This window comes from Sycon ciliatum, chromosome 4 (genome assembly GCF_964019385.1).
Source record: "Sycon ciliatum chromosome 4, ocSycCili1.1, whole genome shotgun sequence".
In the NCBI taxonomy this organism is placed as follows: domain Eukaryota; kingdom Metazoa; phylum Porifera; class Calcarea; order Leucosolenida; family Sycettidae; genus Sycon; species Sycon ciliatum.
Genome location: NC_088646.1, coordinates 10,185,283 through 10,203,579, shown reverse-complemented (window position 1 = coordinate 10,203,579; position 18,297 = coordinate 10,185,283). Strand labels below are relative to the sequence as shown.

Here is an 18,297-nt window from a genome sequence, read left to right as displayed (position 1 = left end):
CCTCTGCAAGTTTGAACTAACTAGTAACTGGTCGCCGGCTTTGAATCGTATTGCTGACTCACTGTGTGCCATGTCTGTACATGTACTGACTGGCCCGGCAGTCGACTGCATGTATATGCTAAGAGTGACACACACCAAGCACGCTGCGCGCACGTGCTGTAGCAAATGATGCATGTGTCTGTATACTTCATCCTCGTTGAGCTCTTTTCAAAATGGAAAATGCTGAACCGGACAAAAGCTGCAGCTTGTGCAACAGAAACTCGACTCATGAGCAGTTTAAACTAGGAAATACTTTGAAGTAGCAAGTATTTTATGACTTGCTGGTTTCAACTTTGCAATGCTTACCAGTATCGTTATCCTGTTTGCTTCTACCACTCTGCCGTGTAGCCGGCTGACATTGATCTCTTCAAGACGCTCATCTCTTCACCTTGCACCTATCTTATCTCCAATGACATACAGTCAATTAATTTCATCCAGGTTTCGGGTGAGTTTCTAAAGCACTTAGATTTTCGACACGGGGTTGATGACTAAGCGGCGCGGGGGAGTTTTTCTGACACATCACACACGAAAACCACATAGTGCTTGCTTTGAGTTTAGAAGTACTTATAGCCGTGAGTGAATTGATTGTGATATTTCCCCAGGCTAGTGCCTTAGCTGGTAGCGTAACGGTCGGCAGACTCTGCACATTGTCTTTGCAACACATCCCCATGCCGTATTGTCCACATTATGTTTACCGTGAGTTAGAAATCCAGGTTCCAAAGATAAGTTGTCATCAGGCTGACCAGGCCACACACACACACACACACACACACACACACACACACACACACACACACACACACACACACACACACACAGGCTCCAGGAATGACCGGTAGTCTAATGGTCCCTGTGTAGCTCGTACGTCGAAGTATTCCAATCTGGAAGGAGCTTGTTGAGCTCCTCAGAGCAAGCATATTTACATGGGGTCCTATTGTGACTCTGACTCTCTCTCTCTCTCTCTCTCTCTCTCTCTCTCTCTCTCGCTCTCTCGCTCGCTCGCTTGTCTATGCTACCAGGCGAAGTTCTGGATGTGGAGAAGAGTACAGCATTCTCTTGGTCAGCCTGTACTGTGTGTGGTGCAGATGTGGAGGAGACCAGTGATGGGTTAGTGAGTCTTCAAAGTTACTCCATGTACATGTTGTATACCCGGGTTGCAAAGTGAGCAGACCCTTGTCAACACAGTCTGGTACTCGCAATATCTGATACAGGACCACATGTAGCGCCTTTGTAGGTGTATCATGCGGTGCGGGTGTTTGTGCTCGTAGATGTTGGTGTGTGCCCGTGCATGTGTATGTGTGTATGCGCACATGCATGCATGCGTAGGTACATGTGTGGGTGTGTGGGTGCATGAGCATGTTATTCATGGCGATGTCTTAGCCAAGCTGCTCCACTGCTGATAGTAGTTATGTGTTGTCACTAAGCAACGCTGCATCCATTGTGTGTGTTGCTGTCTGTATGCTTACTCACCGCACTGCAGTGTTCATGTGTATGTTCTATGTATACTTACTCACTGTGCACTGCAGTATTCCAGTATCCCTGTACTGCCGACACTGTGGTGCTGTGCTGGATGAGGCCACTGTCAAACCCTACATGCAACTCAACGTCTTTCTACTGTGGACCAGCAGAGAGACGGATTCACAGGCGTCGCCGCCAGCCAAGTACAAGCTGCTAGTGAGAGTAAGTGACTCCACAGACACACTGAAACGTAGCTGAGCGGCTGAGTCTTTACAGACAACTTTCCCACTGGCTAAAGAACAAACTAGCTTCCATGCACTGGAGCTAGTAACCGAGCCTCCCTTAATTTAACACCCGTTATCAGGATGGAAGCAATTGGGCACTAGATGGCTTTGGTTCCGCGTTCATTTCTTTTTAAGAGCCGCAGTCGCAGACTTATATTTTTTTGTTTAGTTGTTTAGCTTGTACCATAAGCACATTGACCCTTGATGTTGGCAGTGTTCCTACGGATGCGGAAAAGTCTGTCTGAGTGACTCTCGAGTAAACCATTAAAAAGCACACACCTACAAAATATAAGAACGGCGGCGGACAACACAAAAATCCGAATGTGACCACTTCATGTATGTAGCAGTGCAGCAGGGCGGACAAAGCACCACTAGAGGTTCTTTCGGCGAGCGGTCTCCACTTCATCATTCTTAAAGGGATGCGTCGAGACTGCACCTACCTTTTCTTCCGGCCAAGCTTGGGTGGAAGGACTAGCTTTTCCTTTCCTCTCCCGCTGCGAACACAGCAGAATATGCTCGTCGTCATCTTGCGTCTCAATCCCGTCAATGTGCATGAGTTGTACTGGCCCAAAACACTTTGGCTTCTGATTGCTTCATGGCCATCCTCTTTCTCACTTCAAGACTATTGAGTCGATCTCATTCCATGCCCGGACCCTGAGACTAGAATCTACTTCAAGTGCCTACTTTACACCGCACAGAGGCAGTGTATCTCTTGTGTACTCTACACCGCACAGAGGCAGTGTATCTCTTGTGTACTCTACAACGCACAGAGGCAGTGTATCTCTTGTGTACTCTACAACGCACAGAGGCAGTGTATCTCTTGTGTACTCTACAACGCACAGAGGCAGTGTATCTCTTGTGTACTTTACACCGCACAGAGGCAGTGTATCTCTTGTGTACTCTACACCGCACAGAGGCAGTGTATCTCTTGTGTACTCTACAACACAGCACAATATCCGTGTCACTAATTTTTCTCAATTTCTCAAAACCAGCTGGTTGGCACTGAGAATAGATGTTCGTGGAGCACTGTCGCTACATATGCACACTGGCGAAGTTTGATTCCACGCTGGTTAGTACCGGACTACGAGTATTCACCGTATGCCCTCCTCGCAAAACTGTGAGCCTAAGTATGCCGTGAACGTTATGCAGCTTACAGTATACATACATATACAGTGGTCCCTCTATAATCCGGCACCATTTGTGCCACGAAAATCTGCTGGATTAGGGAGGGTGCTGGATTAACAAATCTGATCTACTGCTGCAATGTGCATGAAGAGGACATTTGGCTACTGAAAATTGTGCTGGTTTATCGAGGGTGCTGGATTATAAAGTGCCGGATTAGAGAGGGACGACTGTACAATTATACATGAGTCACGCTACCTAGGGTGGATGGTAGATCTACATGTGTGATCAAGGTCTATGGTATGCGAACAACGCTTAAACTACATCTGTGTGTCAAGTGATGGTGTATCTTCTCAGGTTTATTATGGAAAGTCAAAGAAAACCGTCTGAATCTGCCTTTGAGCCCCTGGGGTTTTCCTTCACCGGTCACATGCCGAAACTAGCCACAGGATTACAATAAGCCCGGGGCGAATTTCATAAGCTTGGATCATCATGTGAGGGCAGTCTCTCCATGAAACACTTGATGGCTTAATCTGGGAAGGCTTACCGTAAAATCTCGCCAGAGCGCCCCTACCTCCGCAACCATTCGAGTAGATCCGTTTGGGGAGGGGCGGATGGGCGAGTCCTACTTGCCGCATTCAGTACTACATGAAAAAGTACTCACCCTACGAAATCTGTGCGTGCGTCTCGTACACCGACCAAAGGCCAAGAGCTGGGAGTCGTACAGACCTATCAAAAACCATGTTTTGTGCGATCCCTTTTCAAGAGGGTGGGAACTGTTGCGTACCGATTTCCAACCAGGTCGAGGACGCGTCTGCAGTACAGGACGGCCTCACACATTTCACAGAGTCATACGAGGATACAGCCATTATCACTTCCCTGACAAGAAGTCCGGGAGGAGTTCATGGGAGAGACGGGGCGCTCTGGCGGGATTTTACGGTACTAGCATAAGCCCTGGGACTAACAATCCTGGTGCTTTTTCTCGTATAAACACCATTTTTGGAAGTGAAATGAAACATCATGTGCTTCACATGTGTTTTCCTTGTTCTGCATTACATGTACTAGTAGTTCAGTGTGCTCGTTCTTCTTCTGTTCGTGTGTTTCTGCTTCCTGTTTTTCAGCTGGGACAGGAGTCTATCTCAGCTATCCTGCCACCGCTCACTGACTCGCAGAATCCGGATGTGGTGAGTGATGAAATGTGTGGTTTTGTATGCAGCTTTAACTTTGTGTATCCTTGTAGCTGGTCCCTAGCTGGCCGGCTGTGTACCTCCACATGGCAAACTGTACTTTGCCAGTGCCCATCTTTCTAGAAATTTGGAAAAAAAACTTGACTTTGCTCGTTCTTAGCTTTTACAGTCTGACCCTACAATTGTCCGCATTGCCCGTTTTCTTCCATCTAGTTTCAACTTCTCCGTCTCAGTCTCCATTACCAGCGTAACGTACTCTCTTCTAACCCATTGGGTATGATGCGAAATGTGCCACTGTCGGCTTCTTCGTCTCATCTTTTTCATGTTGCAGCCAGTCTAAGACTGATACTTTGAAGTCATCCGTAAAGCATCTGTTAGTGTAGTGTTCAGGTGTGCAGAGGTCTGGGAGAAAGAACTTGACAGCTCGCAACGACTTAACTCGCATTACACAACTGAGCAAATGTAAACCAGAGACTTACCATTGCTGCCTGTATACCACTGCACTGGTCTCTCGTGTGCATTGCCATCTTGTTTCCACTGACGCTGACCTCTATTTGAAGGTCAAATACCTACCACACGAATAGTTCTGTGCTTCTATTCACCTAGCGTGTAGTGGTCAGCATCCTGATTGTGTGTGTGCGTGTGTGTGTGTGTGTGTGTGTGTGTGTGTGTGTGTGTGTGTGTGTGTGTGTGTGTGTGTGTTACGAAGGGATACGATTTCTCACTGATGATCGGCAAGCATCTCCCCATCATGACTTGTATCATTACCTCTGTCACTGTTGAGGCTGCTGGTAAGTGGAAGACTAGACAAGTGTGTTTTATGTTCTTGGTAAAGGGTGACTCGAATACAAATTATACAATGGCAGATCCAGTTCCTGTCTTTCAAAATTGTAATGCTTCCAAGCGTTGCCTGCACAGTAAATCCCACAATGCCGGAAAGGTTGTCAGTGCAGACAATCGGTGGATGTGCACTGTGTAGATCTTATACAATACACATCACAGGCTGCAATCTCCATAGTAACTGTGCCACGCTGAGGGTCTTAGTGGCAAAAAAAACTTTGAAGAAGCAGCTGATCAAGTGAGGACTGACGTGGCATTTTTGTTTCGTTGTGGGAGAGTCTTTCCTTCTGGCAGTTTTGCTACTACGATGGGCAAACGTGGTTGTGCTGTTGGCTGCAGTAACTGGTCTAAGAAAAGCTCAATTGTCAGTTACTACCGCTTTCCGGCAGACCCTGTGAAACGGAAGAAGTGGACTGTGGCTGTTCGTCGTGACAAGTGGTCACCGAATCAAAACAGTTGGCTGTGCTCAGCATATTGTTAGTGGAAAGAAGAGTGACGACCGTCTCTCTCCAGATTATTTGCCGTCCATTTTTTTCATTTCTACAAAGTCCTGTGAAACGGAAACAGAAGGAGCAACTGTGCGATATGGGCGCATGCTTCACCCAGCCTCGCTTTACAGGTGCGGTGGGCGCAAATAATAGTACCAGTGTGCTCTGCAGCTACCCATGGTGTGCGAGCTGCTGACTGACTGGGAATGTCTCACTTTCGCTTTGACAACTCTCTTTTTACGATTTGATGTTGCTTCGTATGCACTCACATCTCCCAGCCACCCTGCCACAAAGACATTTGTGACCGTCAAGACTTTTGTACGCCTTCAGTTCGTCCTTTGTAACTGGGCTAGGGGCTGCAACGAGAGAGCTTGGAAGCTCAGGGCCCTACGCTATGCTTTTATGCTTTTTTGCCTAGCTCATCGTACATGTTTTAAGAACTGATGGAAATGTCTTTTTCCGTTGATTGGCCACATCACTGTATTGCAAAAACGTTTCCACATTTCACGTCAAATTTTAAATCGATCGGTATTTTTGCTCTCACATGCATCCATTGCTCAATCATGCATCATTTGCCTATACGACAAACTTTGGCCTGCGATTTACTTTGGCCGGTTGATACCAAGCGGCGAAATCAGCGAAATTAAATCGCCAGCGAAAATTAGTTGATTTTAATACAGTAATCGGATTTTCTGGCCTTTTTGTAGTAATACATGTACATTGACCTGTTGAGCCAATGACGACGCCGAATGCATGGTTCTGTGGAGCACGTTACATAACTTTACAGTCTCCTAAAATACGTATCCTGTCCGACGGCAAAAGAGGCTGCAGATTTAGTTTTTCTGCGCGTCGACGGGATGTCTGCGACGCGAAAGTTCAGCTCGCGTTATTTGGCTCGCACTTCGAAAAATCAACGCGAGTGACCTGCTGCTCACGTCGAAATTTGGACATTACATAACTTTACAGTCTCCTAAAATACGTATCCTGTCCGACAGCAAAAGAGGCTGCAGATTTAGTTTTTCTGCACGTCGACGGGATGTCTGTCCTGACGTTTACTGGGACCGGCGCTGACTCTGCCAATCACGGGCGTTCTGGACTCGACGGGATGTCTGTCCTGACGTTTCCTGGGACCGGCTTAGACTCTGCCGATCACGGGCGTTCTAGACTCAACGGAATGTCTGTCCTGATGTTGCCTGGGACCGGCGGACTCTGACGATCACGGGCGTTCTGGAGTCGACGGGATCTCTCTTCCGACGTTTCCTGTGACCGGCGCTGAATCGCTCGTTCACGCTTATTTTGGAGACGACGGGATCTCTCTAAGTATGTTTATGATGACGCATCCTATCACCTACTCGGCGTCTATTCTAATTTAATTTCCTCCTCGTCTCCCTATTTCTTTTCAAATCTCCCTCTACATCAGGGAGTCGTATACATAATACGACGAATATTGGTACGGTACGGGACAGATACAGGAGCCCGCAAATATTGTGGACAGCTGTTATGTACAATCCTGTAGAGCCTTTGTAGTCACAGATACGGGACAGATACGGGACAGATACGGGACAGATACGGGATAGCTCCAGCCGTGACACAAACAAACAAACAAACAAACAAACAAACAAACAAACAAACACCAAATTAAAGCTGTGTGGACCCTGGCTAGCGCCAGACGTTACTGAAGTAACGTCTTCTGCATAGCTACGGGAATTAAATAATTGAACTGGTCCGGATATTCCACCAGAGGAAGTAAGCCTGGCAAGTTATCGTCTTGATGGCTACTGGCGCAGTACGGATCTTTCGCTCCCTTCGCGATCAAGTTTAACTTCTCGTAACGCTTCTTTGCAGCCTCGCCCCAGGTATTCCGATGAAACCCCTACCACCCCGCGTTGCTCGCCATCCATTACCTGACTACTATCACAATGTGTTGAGGAGGCGTTCACTTGTTTCCTCAGGTTCCTCTGCTGGGAATGCTGTCCGTTGGTGGTCTGGATTTGGAGTATGCTGTGCGGTACACAGTATGCGTACGATGCTCTCTAGCGTGCATACTTCCTCTCCAGTTCCGCCATCTTCCATTTGACTAATGCAAGCTTCTCTCTGAAGCTCAGGTTTTCGGCCGTTACAGATTCCAGTTTTGCCGAAGTATCACTGAAAATCTCATCCACACTTTCTCTTGTGTCTCTCTGCTCCCGCACAACTTGCTGGAGAAGGGAGGGAGCGCCGTCTCATTGATGGCTGTCCACTTCCTTACGTATGCTGTTTAGAGGGGTGTTTTGCAGAAGTCTTCTTGATCCAGTATGGTCCGCTGGGCTGATCCCGGACCACCTGTCTGTGCTGATCCTGTCTTCACGCCAGAGTGCTCCGTGACACAAACGGCTGAAGACCCAGGCCGCATAACACTGGGGCTGTGCTTCAAAGCAAGGACACGACTACAAAACGGGCACCTTTGTAAACGCTGGCCGAACTTCTAACTCGTCGATGACCCCGCCGCTGCAACCGCCTCATGGCCTGTTGGACGGCTTCGCGTATATGGCCTTGCTGATGATTCAGCAGATGAGTTCACCTAATCCTATTGAGGATAGTACATGACAGTATATGGATATGTTAGCACAGGACACATGTAGTTCCTGTTAGTACTTGCAAGTAAGTACAATGTCATGTGCATACATGTGCATACATGTACAAACAATAATAAGAGGATGAAAAAAGTGTACATACATCAAACTGTACATACATACCTTGTACATACATGTACATGATACTCAATCTCCGGACAGCTAGCTGTTTCGACCTTGTAAGGTGTTGTCAGCGGAACTCAGAGATACTGGCCAAACCCATCGCAATGAAGTCTGGTGAACATACATACTGTACATGATACATGTAGCTGGCTTTGAAAAATATTGCTATTAATTTTCATTGCAATCAGGTTCGGCCACTTTTCCTCTGTGCTGCGCTGATGAGTCCACAAAGGACAAACCAGTTCTGTCCGCAGATTAATTAAGTATACATGATAGGTAGGAACTGAGATGTTGGGACTTCGGCGGTAGTTGTAGAAGGTGGCTGCTCGGAATGCAGGAATCCGAGCTTCCTGCCGACTGACTGACACTTTTAACTGACTCACAGCTGATAGGTAGTATCGTGCTTTGTGTATGCTTTCCAGCAGTGCAGTGCATGCCTGTAAGCACTGAGTCATGTGTCATTACAATCATCGTCATGTTCTGAAGTGCAGTGCCAACCCTACATTGTAGTACGCATGCATTTTTTTCGTGTATATAAAGTTATTATTATAAACACCTCTTGTACGGGCAGAACTCAAAACAATGTTGCACATGTACACATGCATTTCAAAACTAAAGTATGTGTAAAGAGCAATCAGTGACGGCTTAAAACGACACGCATGAGTGCTGCAGTACGCACTGTACTTCAGTACTCATACATATGCTCTGCTGCACTACTTCACTACATGTACATGTTGGCTGGTACATGTACATGTAAGTGTACTGCAGTACTGCAGTACTGCAGTAGCACAGTCATATCGTCAGTACATTAACACTGTGCAGTGCATGGATGTGCTAGCTGGTAAACAGTTACCACTGTTAAGATGACAACTTGAGTTTCCCACCTTCGGATTGCAGGAAAGTTGCCTCCAAGAGCCAGCCCCCTTGCACAGTTCCCACTTACACTTAATATGTATTCAAAACACGAGTGGATACGAAGGCAGTGAAGAACATGGAAGAAAGAAAAAATGTGATGTGGAAGAAATGATGAACGAAAATCTTACTTCGAACTAGTTTTCGCACAACACTCCTCAGGAAGCTACGTTGTACTAATGAAAAACAATCCAGAAAGATACTAATTAAGAGAAATGGAGTGAGAAGAAACACCTATGAACATGATAATCCTAGCACTAAGGTAATAACAGGAAAAACTGCGAAAGCACTTGACGAACTTGTAAGGACTAATAGTATACTGTGACATAAGATATGACACCAGGGCCAACCAGGGCCAAACAAACAGAACAAGCTGCTACTAAACGTGAGACGAGGGACGGGAGGAGACGGGACCTGATTGCTCCAAGGCAGGACGTCGTTGAGGAGGATTCGGCCAGTGAGTCCGGTGAGTGTGGGAGCGAGAATGATTGTGTGAGTAAGAGTGGGTGCGAGCGTGTGTTTTCTAGTAGGAAGTCATCAGTGTATAAGCATCTTGTATCTCGTCCTGATTGCTGCAAGGTTTATTCTGATTCTTTTTCTGTTTTGTGCCGTGCTCGTCATGGTTATAAGTTGCAGTTGAGTGTGTTAGAAGCTGTTTGTCAACGTATTCATAAGCCTGATCTGTGTGTCCAGAAGGACAGCATTATTCGTTTGAAACTGTTTTAGTAGCAGCTTGTTCTGTTTGTTTGGCCCTGGTTGGCCCTGGTGTCATATCTTGTGTCACAGTATACTATTAGTCCTTACAAGTTCGTCAAGTGCTTTCGCAGTTTTTCCTGTTATTACCTTAGTGCTAGGATTATCATTTTCATAGGTGTTTCTTCTCACTCCATTTCTCTTTATTAGTATCTTTCGGGATTGTTTTTCATAAGTACAACGTAGCTTCCTGAGGAGTGTTGTGCGAAAACTAGTTCGAAGTAAGATTTTTGTTCATCATTTCTTCCACATCACATTTTTTCTTTCTTCCATGTTCTTCACTGCCTTCGTATCCACTCGTGTTTTGAATACAATAAAAGCCTTTGTGAAATGTCGGTTCAGCTCGTTCTGTTGATCGCAATTCTAAAACTATTGTCGCCTCGACGTCTATTTACTTAATATGTCACAAGTTTTATGACTCGTTGGGAAATTAGGGTGACGATAAGTGGAGTGGCGGCATGTGTCTTCTCATTCATGCGCCGTGGGGAAGTGGGGAGTTGCAGTTCAGTGGTGGGAGAGCTGTGAAGCTCCGTCTCTCCCTTTCTGCCCTCTGTTGTCCTTGTCGATCAAGTGCCCCCTTTGCTGGTTAGCCCAGCCCCGGCAATCACTTAGATCAACAGCTGATTGGGTAACTGAATACTAGTAGCATGCCTATTGCCTCTCCACTGTATAGCTACACCAGGATGGTAGTGTTCTAAGTAAAGACCTGTTGTATTATGCTGTGTTAGCGTAAGGGAAACTAATGAGGTTGAGTCAAGCACCCTATGTTTACTAACAAGTGATTGGACCTGCAAGGTTTCACAGTGCGGCTTGTCACATAGCCACACCAGTTTGTTGACAGGTCTCCAGCGCCAAGATTCTTACCAGAGGGCTTTGTAGATTGGTGAACTGGCTGAGCTTAGGGAGATTTGGAGCATCGCCGGTATGTACTTGTCGACATGCGCGCCGCAATCATGTTTGTGTGTGTGTGTGTGTGTGTGTGTGTGTGTGTGTGTGTGTGTGTGCGTGTGTGTGTGCGTGTGTGTGTTTCTTTTCCAGATTTGATTTTTGTACGAGCAAGAGAGATGCCGAAGGCCTAGGCATTGTCATGAAGAACAGCCTGGTCGTGTGCGGCTACAAGTACATGTATGTCGTTGCAAATGAGGCATTGCTCCATTGTGTTATTCTCTCTCTCTCTCTCTCTCTCTCTCTCTCTCTCTCTCTCTCTCTTTCCTTCCTCTCTCACTTTCTCTCTCTCTCTCTCTCTCTCTCTCTCTCTTTCTCTCCTCTCTCACTTTTTCTCTCACTTTTTTCTCTCTCTCTCTCTCTTTCCCCCTCTCATATCAATGAACCACAATACCATCCTGTTTCACTTGCTTGCGTTTGCTTGTTGTGTATGCTTTCAAAGCACCGTTGACTCATGTACAGTACTCTATTGAATATTCGTTTACTGTGTTTTGGACTCTGCACACTTTTATCCAACTGAAACAAGGGTGTGATCTACTGAACTACCTGCCTAACAATCCATGAAGCGAATAGTAACCAATACCACTGGTCAACCAGTTGATGTCTTTAGTATCCGCCTTCAGCACAGTCTACTCTCGACAAGTCGCTCACTCAGTCTTGCGGACAAACGTGCATGACTATCGCCAGCCAGTATATCACCTTCAAGTACACATACTGTATAGACAAGTACATAGTACTACATACCACCCGGATTGCAAAGTGCATGGCTTTTTGCGAGTGACTAATCTCGATCATGCTATGTTATGGCGATCCCTGGGCCATCTGGCCTGGACCTTTCTCCTCATTTGGGCAACATGTGCATAGGTGAAACAAATACAAATACCCCTGGTGTCAGCGCACAAATACCACTCGTTTCAGTGCTATTCATGTACGTGTCTCTGTGCTGAGTTAGGCTCGGCCACATCCTGTTCATTCACGATAGCACAAAGGGATTGTCCCAGGGGATTGTCCTGGGTGTGGTGTCTCTTTGTTAGTCTTTAGTCTCAACCATTATTGAGTGTCAGTAGGATCGGTTTGCCACTACATATTATGTTAAATTACTAATACTGAACTGTAGTATCACGTGCCATACAGCCTCGGTTCCCAGTTGAGCAGATGTGGCAGTCTGTGTACTGGAGTAGTGGTGGCTGTGTGAACTGACTGAATTCTTCAAGTATGTGCGGAAATGTGCGTTTGAATCAGGTCAGCTTGGCCCTGCAGATACAGTGTAGCTGGGCGGCCATACTGGTCATACTTGGTAATTGGAGAGCTGCTGTACTGTGCCAAGCATGTGTTGGCTGATGGTAGCCTTGCTCAGACAGCACCATGCATCCACCCACACTTACATTCATCCATGTGCAGGTGCATCTATGACTACTGGATGCAAACAGAGGATGCAATCAAACCGAAGCAAACTAGCTATGCGTAGTGTTATTGCCTATCCGGACCTGTGACTATTACCCATACGTATTAGGCCATTGCGGCATAATAATTCTATTATACTCATAGTCATACCAGCACCGGTGCACCACAGTGAAGGGATGTGGGAGTGTTGCACACAGTCAGTAGGATTACAGGTCTGCCTCAGGTCAGTCTTCCCATGCGTAGCCTAGCCTAGGTGTGCAGACTGCATGCAGTGCTTCTACATCTTCGGATACTAGCGCGTGTGCCCATGGTGACTGAGTCTGTATGAGGGGGAGCACGGCACACTACCACACTCCCCACACTATAGTCTATACACTTATGTACAAATGATATACTAGTAGTAGATGTAATAGTAGACGTACACGTTCATAGAAATAACACAATCATGAAGACCAACTCCCTGATGTACACGCTCATAGAAATAACACAATCATGAAGACCAACTCCCTGAAGGCCTGATGAAAACGTGTGGATGTTGTCGGAAATATCTGCACGATCAGTCATACTAAGTACAGCACATCATGCAGAACTAACTAAATAACTTAGCTACACGCGTTACAGTGTAACACTGATCAATGAATCATGTCACTATTCAGGCACTAACGTATCCTGAAAGTGGCATGTTGACAGCGCTGTGCTATTTTGGAGTTGCCTGCCTAGTAACCATAGGCATACTAACGGTGAGCTCTAGTCTAGATAAATACAATGTCATGTAGTGCTATGTGACCACCATGTACCAACCACGATAATGGCGTGCTATTGTATTCCTGCACATGTACCAGGAGTTCGTAAATAACGCAGGCAAACCGAACAGAATAGAATGTACTGTAGCGCTAACTTCCGGACAGCGGGCAAACGACGTCCGCTTGAAACGTACAGTATCTTGAGTCAAAGCACATTTCCTGCAAATAAATGCCAGGAGCAGTGGCAGCAGTGGTCGCCAGCAGCTCAGCAGTTCACCCAGACGTATCCGACGCTATCGGAAGCCTTCAGGTAGTGGCTTCAATGAAAAATTTAAATGGTTCTCATACTCATAGGCTTGGACAACCTATTACAATTACTGTGTGTTGCAATCACTGTATGTTGCCAGTCACGACATCCATGATCCGCCAGCTCTGCATCCTCAATCATACCATGACGTACCGGGGTTTTTTTCAACCTCATTTCAGAGGCATGTTGCTATGGCCAAATTCATGTCAGACACACACATTTCAGATAATGAATTTACACAATGTGCTTATCATGGAGACTGAGCACTTTATTTTTTGATTGCCGCCCCAAGGTGTTCTATTATTGGAGACTGTGCTTATTTAGAGATAATAGTATACGGTAGATCTACATGCAGCAACGCTTCTTGAACCCCATCGGAGGCTTGCGAGAACCCTACCGGATGGACATCAACGGTTACGTAGATCTACAATCTACGCCCTTCTGAAGTTCTGTACTGCACACTGCTAGATCAGACCCGTACACCGCCAGTACTAGATCTACTAGGCAGTACATGTAGCCCAGCATACACATGATACCGTACTGGCAATATATGTTGCCGCGTAACGCGTAACGCAGGGGGGTGCGGCGTAACGCGCGACCAGGCTAGTGCGACAAATTTTCGTTGAGTTCGTAACGCGCGTCCGGCCGGGTGCGGCGATCTTTTCATTGCAGTTTGAAAAAAATTATGCGGCAATAGGAAAAAAATGATGCAGCAATAGCAAAAAAGTGATGCGGCAATAGCAAAAAAAGGACTGCGACAATATAGAAACCTGTGTAACGGCTCCTGTGCGACTTTGCATGTAACGCCCTGGGTGCGGCAAACATGTGCCAATGTAACGCTTCATGGCCTCACTGCGGCAACATATATTGCCAGTACGGTAATAGCAATTACCGTAAAGTACCGCCATAGCGCCCCGTCTCGCGAGAGCGCCCCACCTTGATTTTACAGCCAGAGAAAGGAAAATCGTATGGCAGAGTGCAACGAAGTTTGTACGATGTCAGAAGCTTAGTGTACTAAGGTCACACTTGGCAGGTTTTTGTGTGGAGCTTGTGTCCGCTCGAAGGTACGGATTGACTGCGAAACGTGCTATGTGTACAAGGTTCATGTCGTATGACCTACAGACAGCAGACCACCTCCACAATACGACCACGAAAGGATGAGATGGGGGGGGGGGGGGCTCTGGCGGTACTTTACGGTAATACTAATACTATGTGGGCTCCAGAAAATTTCTTCCGCTTCAAAATGGAATGCAGGCGGGCGCACTCACCACACACAGACGCACGCACATGCACTCAGAGTCATACTCTTGCCCATCGCTGGAGCGATGATAGCGAACAAGCTATGTCTATTTAAAATACATCGCAACTTGTGCTGGGATTACACCATTCAACAGCTTGCAGGGCTGATCGCCCCTATAATTTTAGCCTGGTCTAGACCACACAGCTCAAGAGAACTGGCTTTTTCTGGCCAGTGAGTCCCTATGTTTCATTTTTTTTCACACGCACGCACTCACACTCATGCACATCACACCACATACTCCGGCATGCACTGGCGGTTTGTAACCACCCAGGAGAATGAAAGAAGAACTAGAAGAAGGAAAAAGAGAAGGAATACCGGGTACATGTATGTGTGTGACCATAATCGTCGGGAATTGAACCCACAAGTTCAACCTCTTGATTGGAAATCGACTGCACACACACACACACACACACACACACACACACACACACACACACACACACACACACACAGTGACACACACACACACACGCGCGCACACCCATACTAGTGCCGGTATACACATCCAACTACACGTAATACTTTGACCTTGACCTTTGACCTTTGGCTTTGACGCCCATCGCCGGAGCGGATGATAGCGATGCTACAGCAGAAGCAATACCGTATTTTCCGGAGTATAGTGCGCACTTTAGATGTGCTATTTTAGGCCCTAAATCGCAGGTGCGCACTATGCTCCGAATATGAAATGCATGTACATGTACATGTACTTCAATGAAGATTGAAGTGCGCACCCGTACCCCCAATGAAGATTGGGGGTGCGCGATACAAAGGTGCGCACTATACTCCGAAAAATACGGTAGTTACTTGTGCTGGGACTGCAGTAATTGCACCATTCAACAGCTTACATTTACAAGGCTGAAGAACTGACCGCCAAAAAGAAGGAGAAAATGTCCTATCCAGGCCGTAGACGAAGACCAAGGCATTCATCGAGGTCTTGCAGTGTGCAGTCGGTCAGATCTACAGTCAGTAGATCTACAGTCTACAGATGAGGGAGTCGTATAATTATAATCTGATAATGCGACTCCCTCATGTACATACAGATAATAATTGTGTACAATAATTATTATTGTACCGTACGAAAGTATTCTACCATTTCAACACTGATATGACTGCATGCGGGCCCGTCCGGGCGTCGAGCCACGCTGCCATTGCTGGTAGATGTACTGATGTCAGTGGTCAGCGAGGAGTGAGGTAGATCTACGGACAGACTGTATTAATTAAAGGGGAAGTGCATCGATTTTTCAAGTAGGGCTCAGATGAAAGACAATTGGATATCGGTTCCGATGGTATATCTCTCGCTTGCGTCCGGCAAGGGAAACTTGCCATATCGCCGATTTCCTGATCCCGTTTCCATGGCGACTACAGGTGATGACGCACATTCTGCTTAGCTCCGTGAGAGAGAAGGTCGATCACTGCAGAATTGTGTCATTTTCAGTTGTCTTCTTGTTTTCACGAAGTGCAAGAAGTACTGTGTTCAATGCTGTTAGTGCCGTGAACTGTTTATTAGTAGTCCTATCCGTTGTGTACTGGGACGTGACACCGACAGGGGAAAGCTGGAGTGCGGAGACGTTAGCTGGCAAGCGAAAATCGTGACGAACCAAGTGCTGAAATCTTGGTTGGGACAAATCAAACGTTCAGCATTTACCTCAACCAAGGACCATGCCGTTTGCTCTTTCCACTTCCTGAAGATGGATGCGCTGCCTGCTGGAGACTCTCCTATCTCTCGTAACATCTTCTGAAGCCAGGTGAGACGACGAGTAGCGGAGATTAGCGAACGAAATAATGTCGTATGTTTTGAAATTTTGCTGCTCAGGAGAGATGGCATTATATAAACTTAGTCCATGTGAACTCAATCAGCCCATGAACTAACCCATGAACAAATGCTTTCCTTGCAGACGTGCATGTGTCTATCCAATCTACACGTAGAGATCATTCCATGCCCTCAGTGAATGGCCTATTTATATATTATTTGTCCATACACTTCATCTGCATGTTGTCTCTATGGAGAAGGGTACTGTTCATTTCATATGAAGAAGTTCGGGCAATAGATGCTTTCCTCTGGCACAATTCTGTTGACCTGATGTTCTTTCTAGCTTCATGGGTAGCTTAGGTGAGGTACCATCACCATCATGTTTACATGAGGGTCAAACACTGCACCGTTCTTTGTTGTGACATGACGTAAGTTATTGTAAGCCAGAAGTGCTTGCAGACTCCATACATTCCAGCAACACCTAGCATGGTTTTCCGTCAACGTTGTGGGTGAACAAATTCCTGTCCAACATATTTATACAGACATGCCAGCACACACCATGCGCCATACACACGCTTGCCCTGCCCTGTAGAGTCACAGCCACGTGGGCCCGGAGGGGCAGTGGAGAGAGAATGGGAGAACGCCGCCCCATGGCGCCCGGGACACAAAAACAAGAGTTTGTCCGGCTACTTAGGGAGCAACACACATAAATACACCACACACACACACACACACAAAATGAGAGTTCGGGTCATCTGCCACGAGACTGATGTACGGCCGGGGAGAGCTTCAGCAGCGGTGTCTATTCCTGCCCTGGACCGAACGGAAGCAGCGGTCGCGGGACACACAGTATTCACCACAACACGGCTCCACTGTCGTTGGGGGCTGAGCCACACACTTGTGACGGGCAAGAACGCCACAGCGATCACACTGGCATGCTCCACGCTGCTCCTGCACACCCACACACACTCTCTCTCTCTCTCTCTCTCTCTCTCTCTCTCTCTCTCTCTCTCTCTCTCTCTCTCTCTCTCACACACACACACACACACACACACACACTCACACACACACACACACACGTGCGCACATACTGCAAGAAAGAAAGAGAGCATGAGTGTCAGATTCTTGCATAGGAAGTGTTTATCAGCACACACTTATACATGCACATGCAGGCACTCAACGACCAACTATGCACCATGCCGTATGTTCGCCAAACATAAGATTGCAATACCAAAGAACAACATACTATTGAAATAAGATCACATACTTCGTTCTCCTCCAAGTGTGTCCTCCCCAGCCATTTCCCTAGGCGGAATGTAGCCTACGAAATGGTTTCTCTAGACTAGGAGAAGATGCTTGGTATTCGCCATCTCTCCTGAGAAATGTTCAGCAAAAATTTCAAAACATACGACATTATTTCGTTCGCTAATCTCCGCTACTCGTCGTCTCACCTGGCTTCAGAAGATGTTACGAGAGATAGGAGAGTCTCCAGCAGGCAGCGCATCCATCTTCAGGAAGTGGAAAGAGCAAACGGCATGGTCCTTGGTTGAGGTAAATGCTGAACGTTTGATTTGTCCCAACCAAGATTTCAGCACTTGGTTCGTCACGATTTTCGCTTGCCAGCTAACGTCTCCGCACTCCAGCTTTCCCCTGTCGGTGTCACGTCCCAGTACACAACGGATAGGACTACTAATAAACAGTTCACGGCACTAACAGCATTGAACACAGTACTTCTTGCACTTCGTGAATACAAGAAGACAACTGAAAATGACACAATTCTGCAGTGATCGACCTTCTCTCTCACGGAGCTAAGCAGAATGTGCGTCATCACCTGTAGTCGCCATGGAAACGGGATCAGGAAATCGGCGATATGGCAAGTTTCCCTTGCCGTACGCAAGCGAGAGATATACCATCGGAACCGATATCCAATTGTCTTTCATCTGAGCCCTACTTGAAAAATCGATGCACTTCCCCTTTAATTATTTTGTATCAGGTAGACATGGTAGATCATGCTACAAACGAGGCAGTTT

The 18,297-nt window shown here is 46.7% G+C and overlaps 1 protein-coding gene across 1 annotated transcript in view; it reads left to right on the top strand.

Moving 5' to 3' along the window:
- Window positions 1-11,305, top strand: part of LOC135814393 (uncharacterized) — a 30,384-nt gene extending 19,079 nt beyond the window's left edge. The window contains exons 22-27 of the mRNA XM_065327502.1: window positions 388-484; window positions 1,059-1,146; window positions 1,566-1,719; window positions 4,025-4,087; window positions 4,800-4,881; window positions 10,857-11,305. Of these exons, the coding sequence (XP_065183574.1) occupies window positions 388-484; window positions 1,059-1,146; window positions 1,566-1,719; window positions 4,025-4,087; window positions 4,800-4,881; window positions 10,857-10,897 (525 nt within the window). The 3' untranslated portion in view covers window positions 10,898-11,305. The remainder of the gene's footprint in view (window positions 1-387; window positions 485-1,058; window positions 1,147-1,565; window positions 1,720-4,024; window positions 4,088-4,799; window positions 4,882-10,856) is intronic.
- Window positions 11,306-18,297: the final 6,992 nt, after the last annotated feature.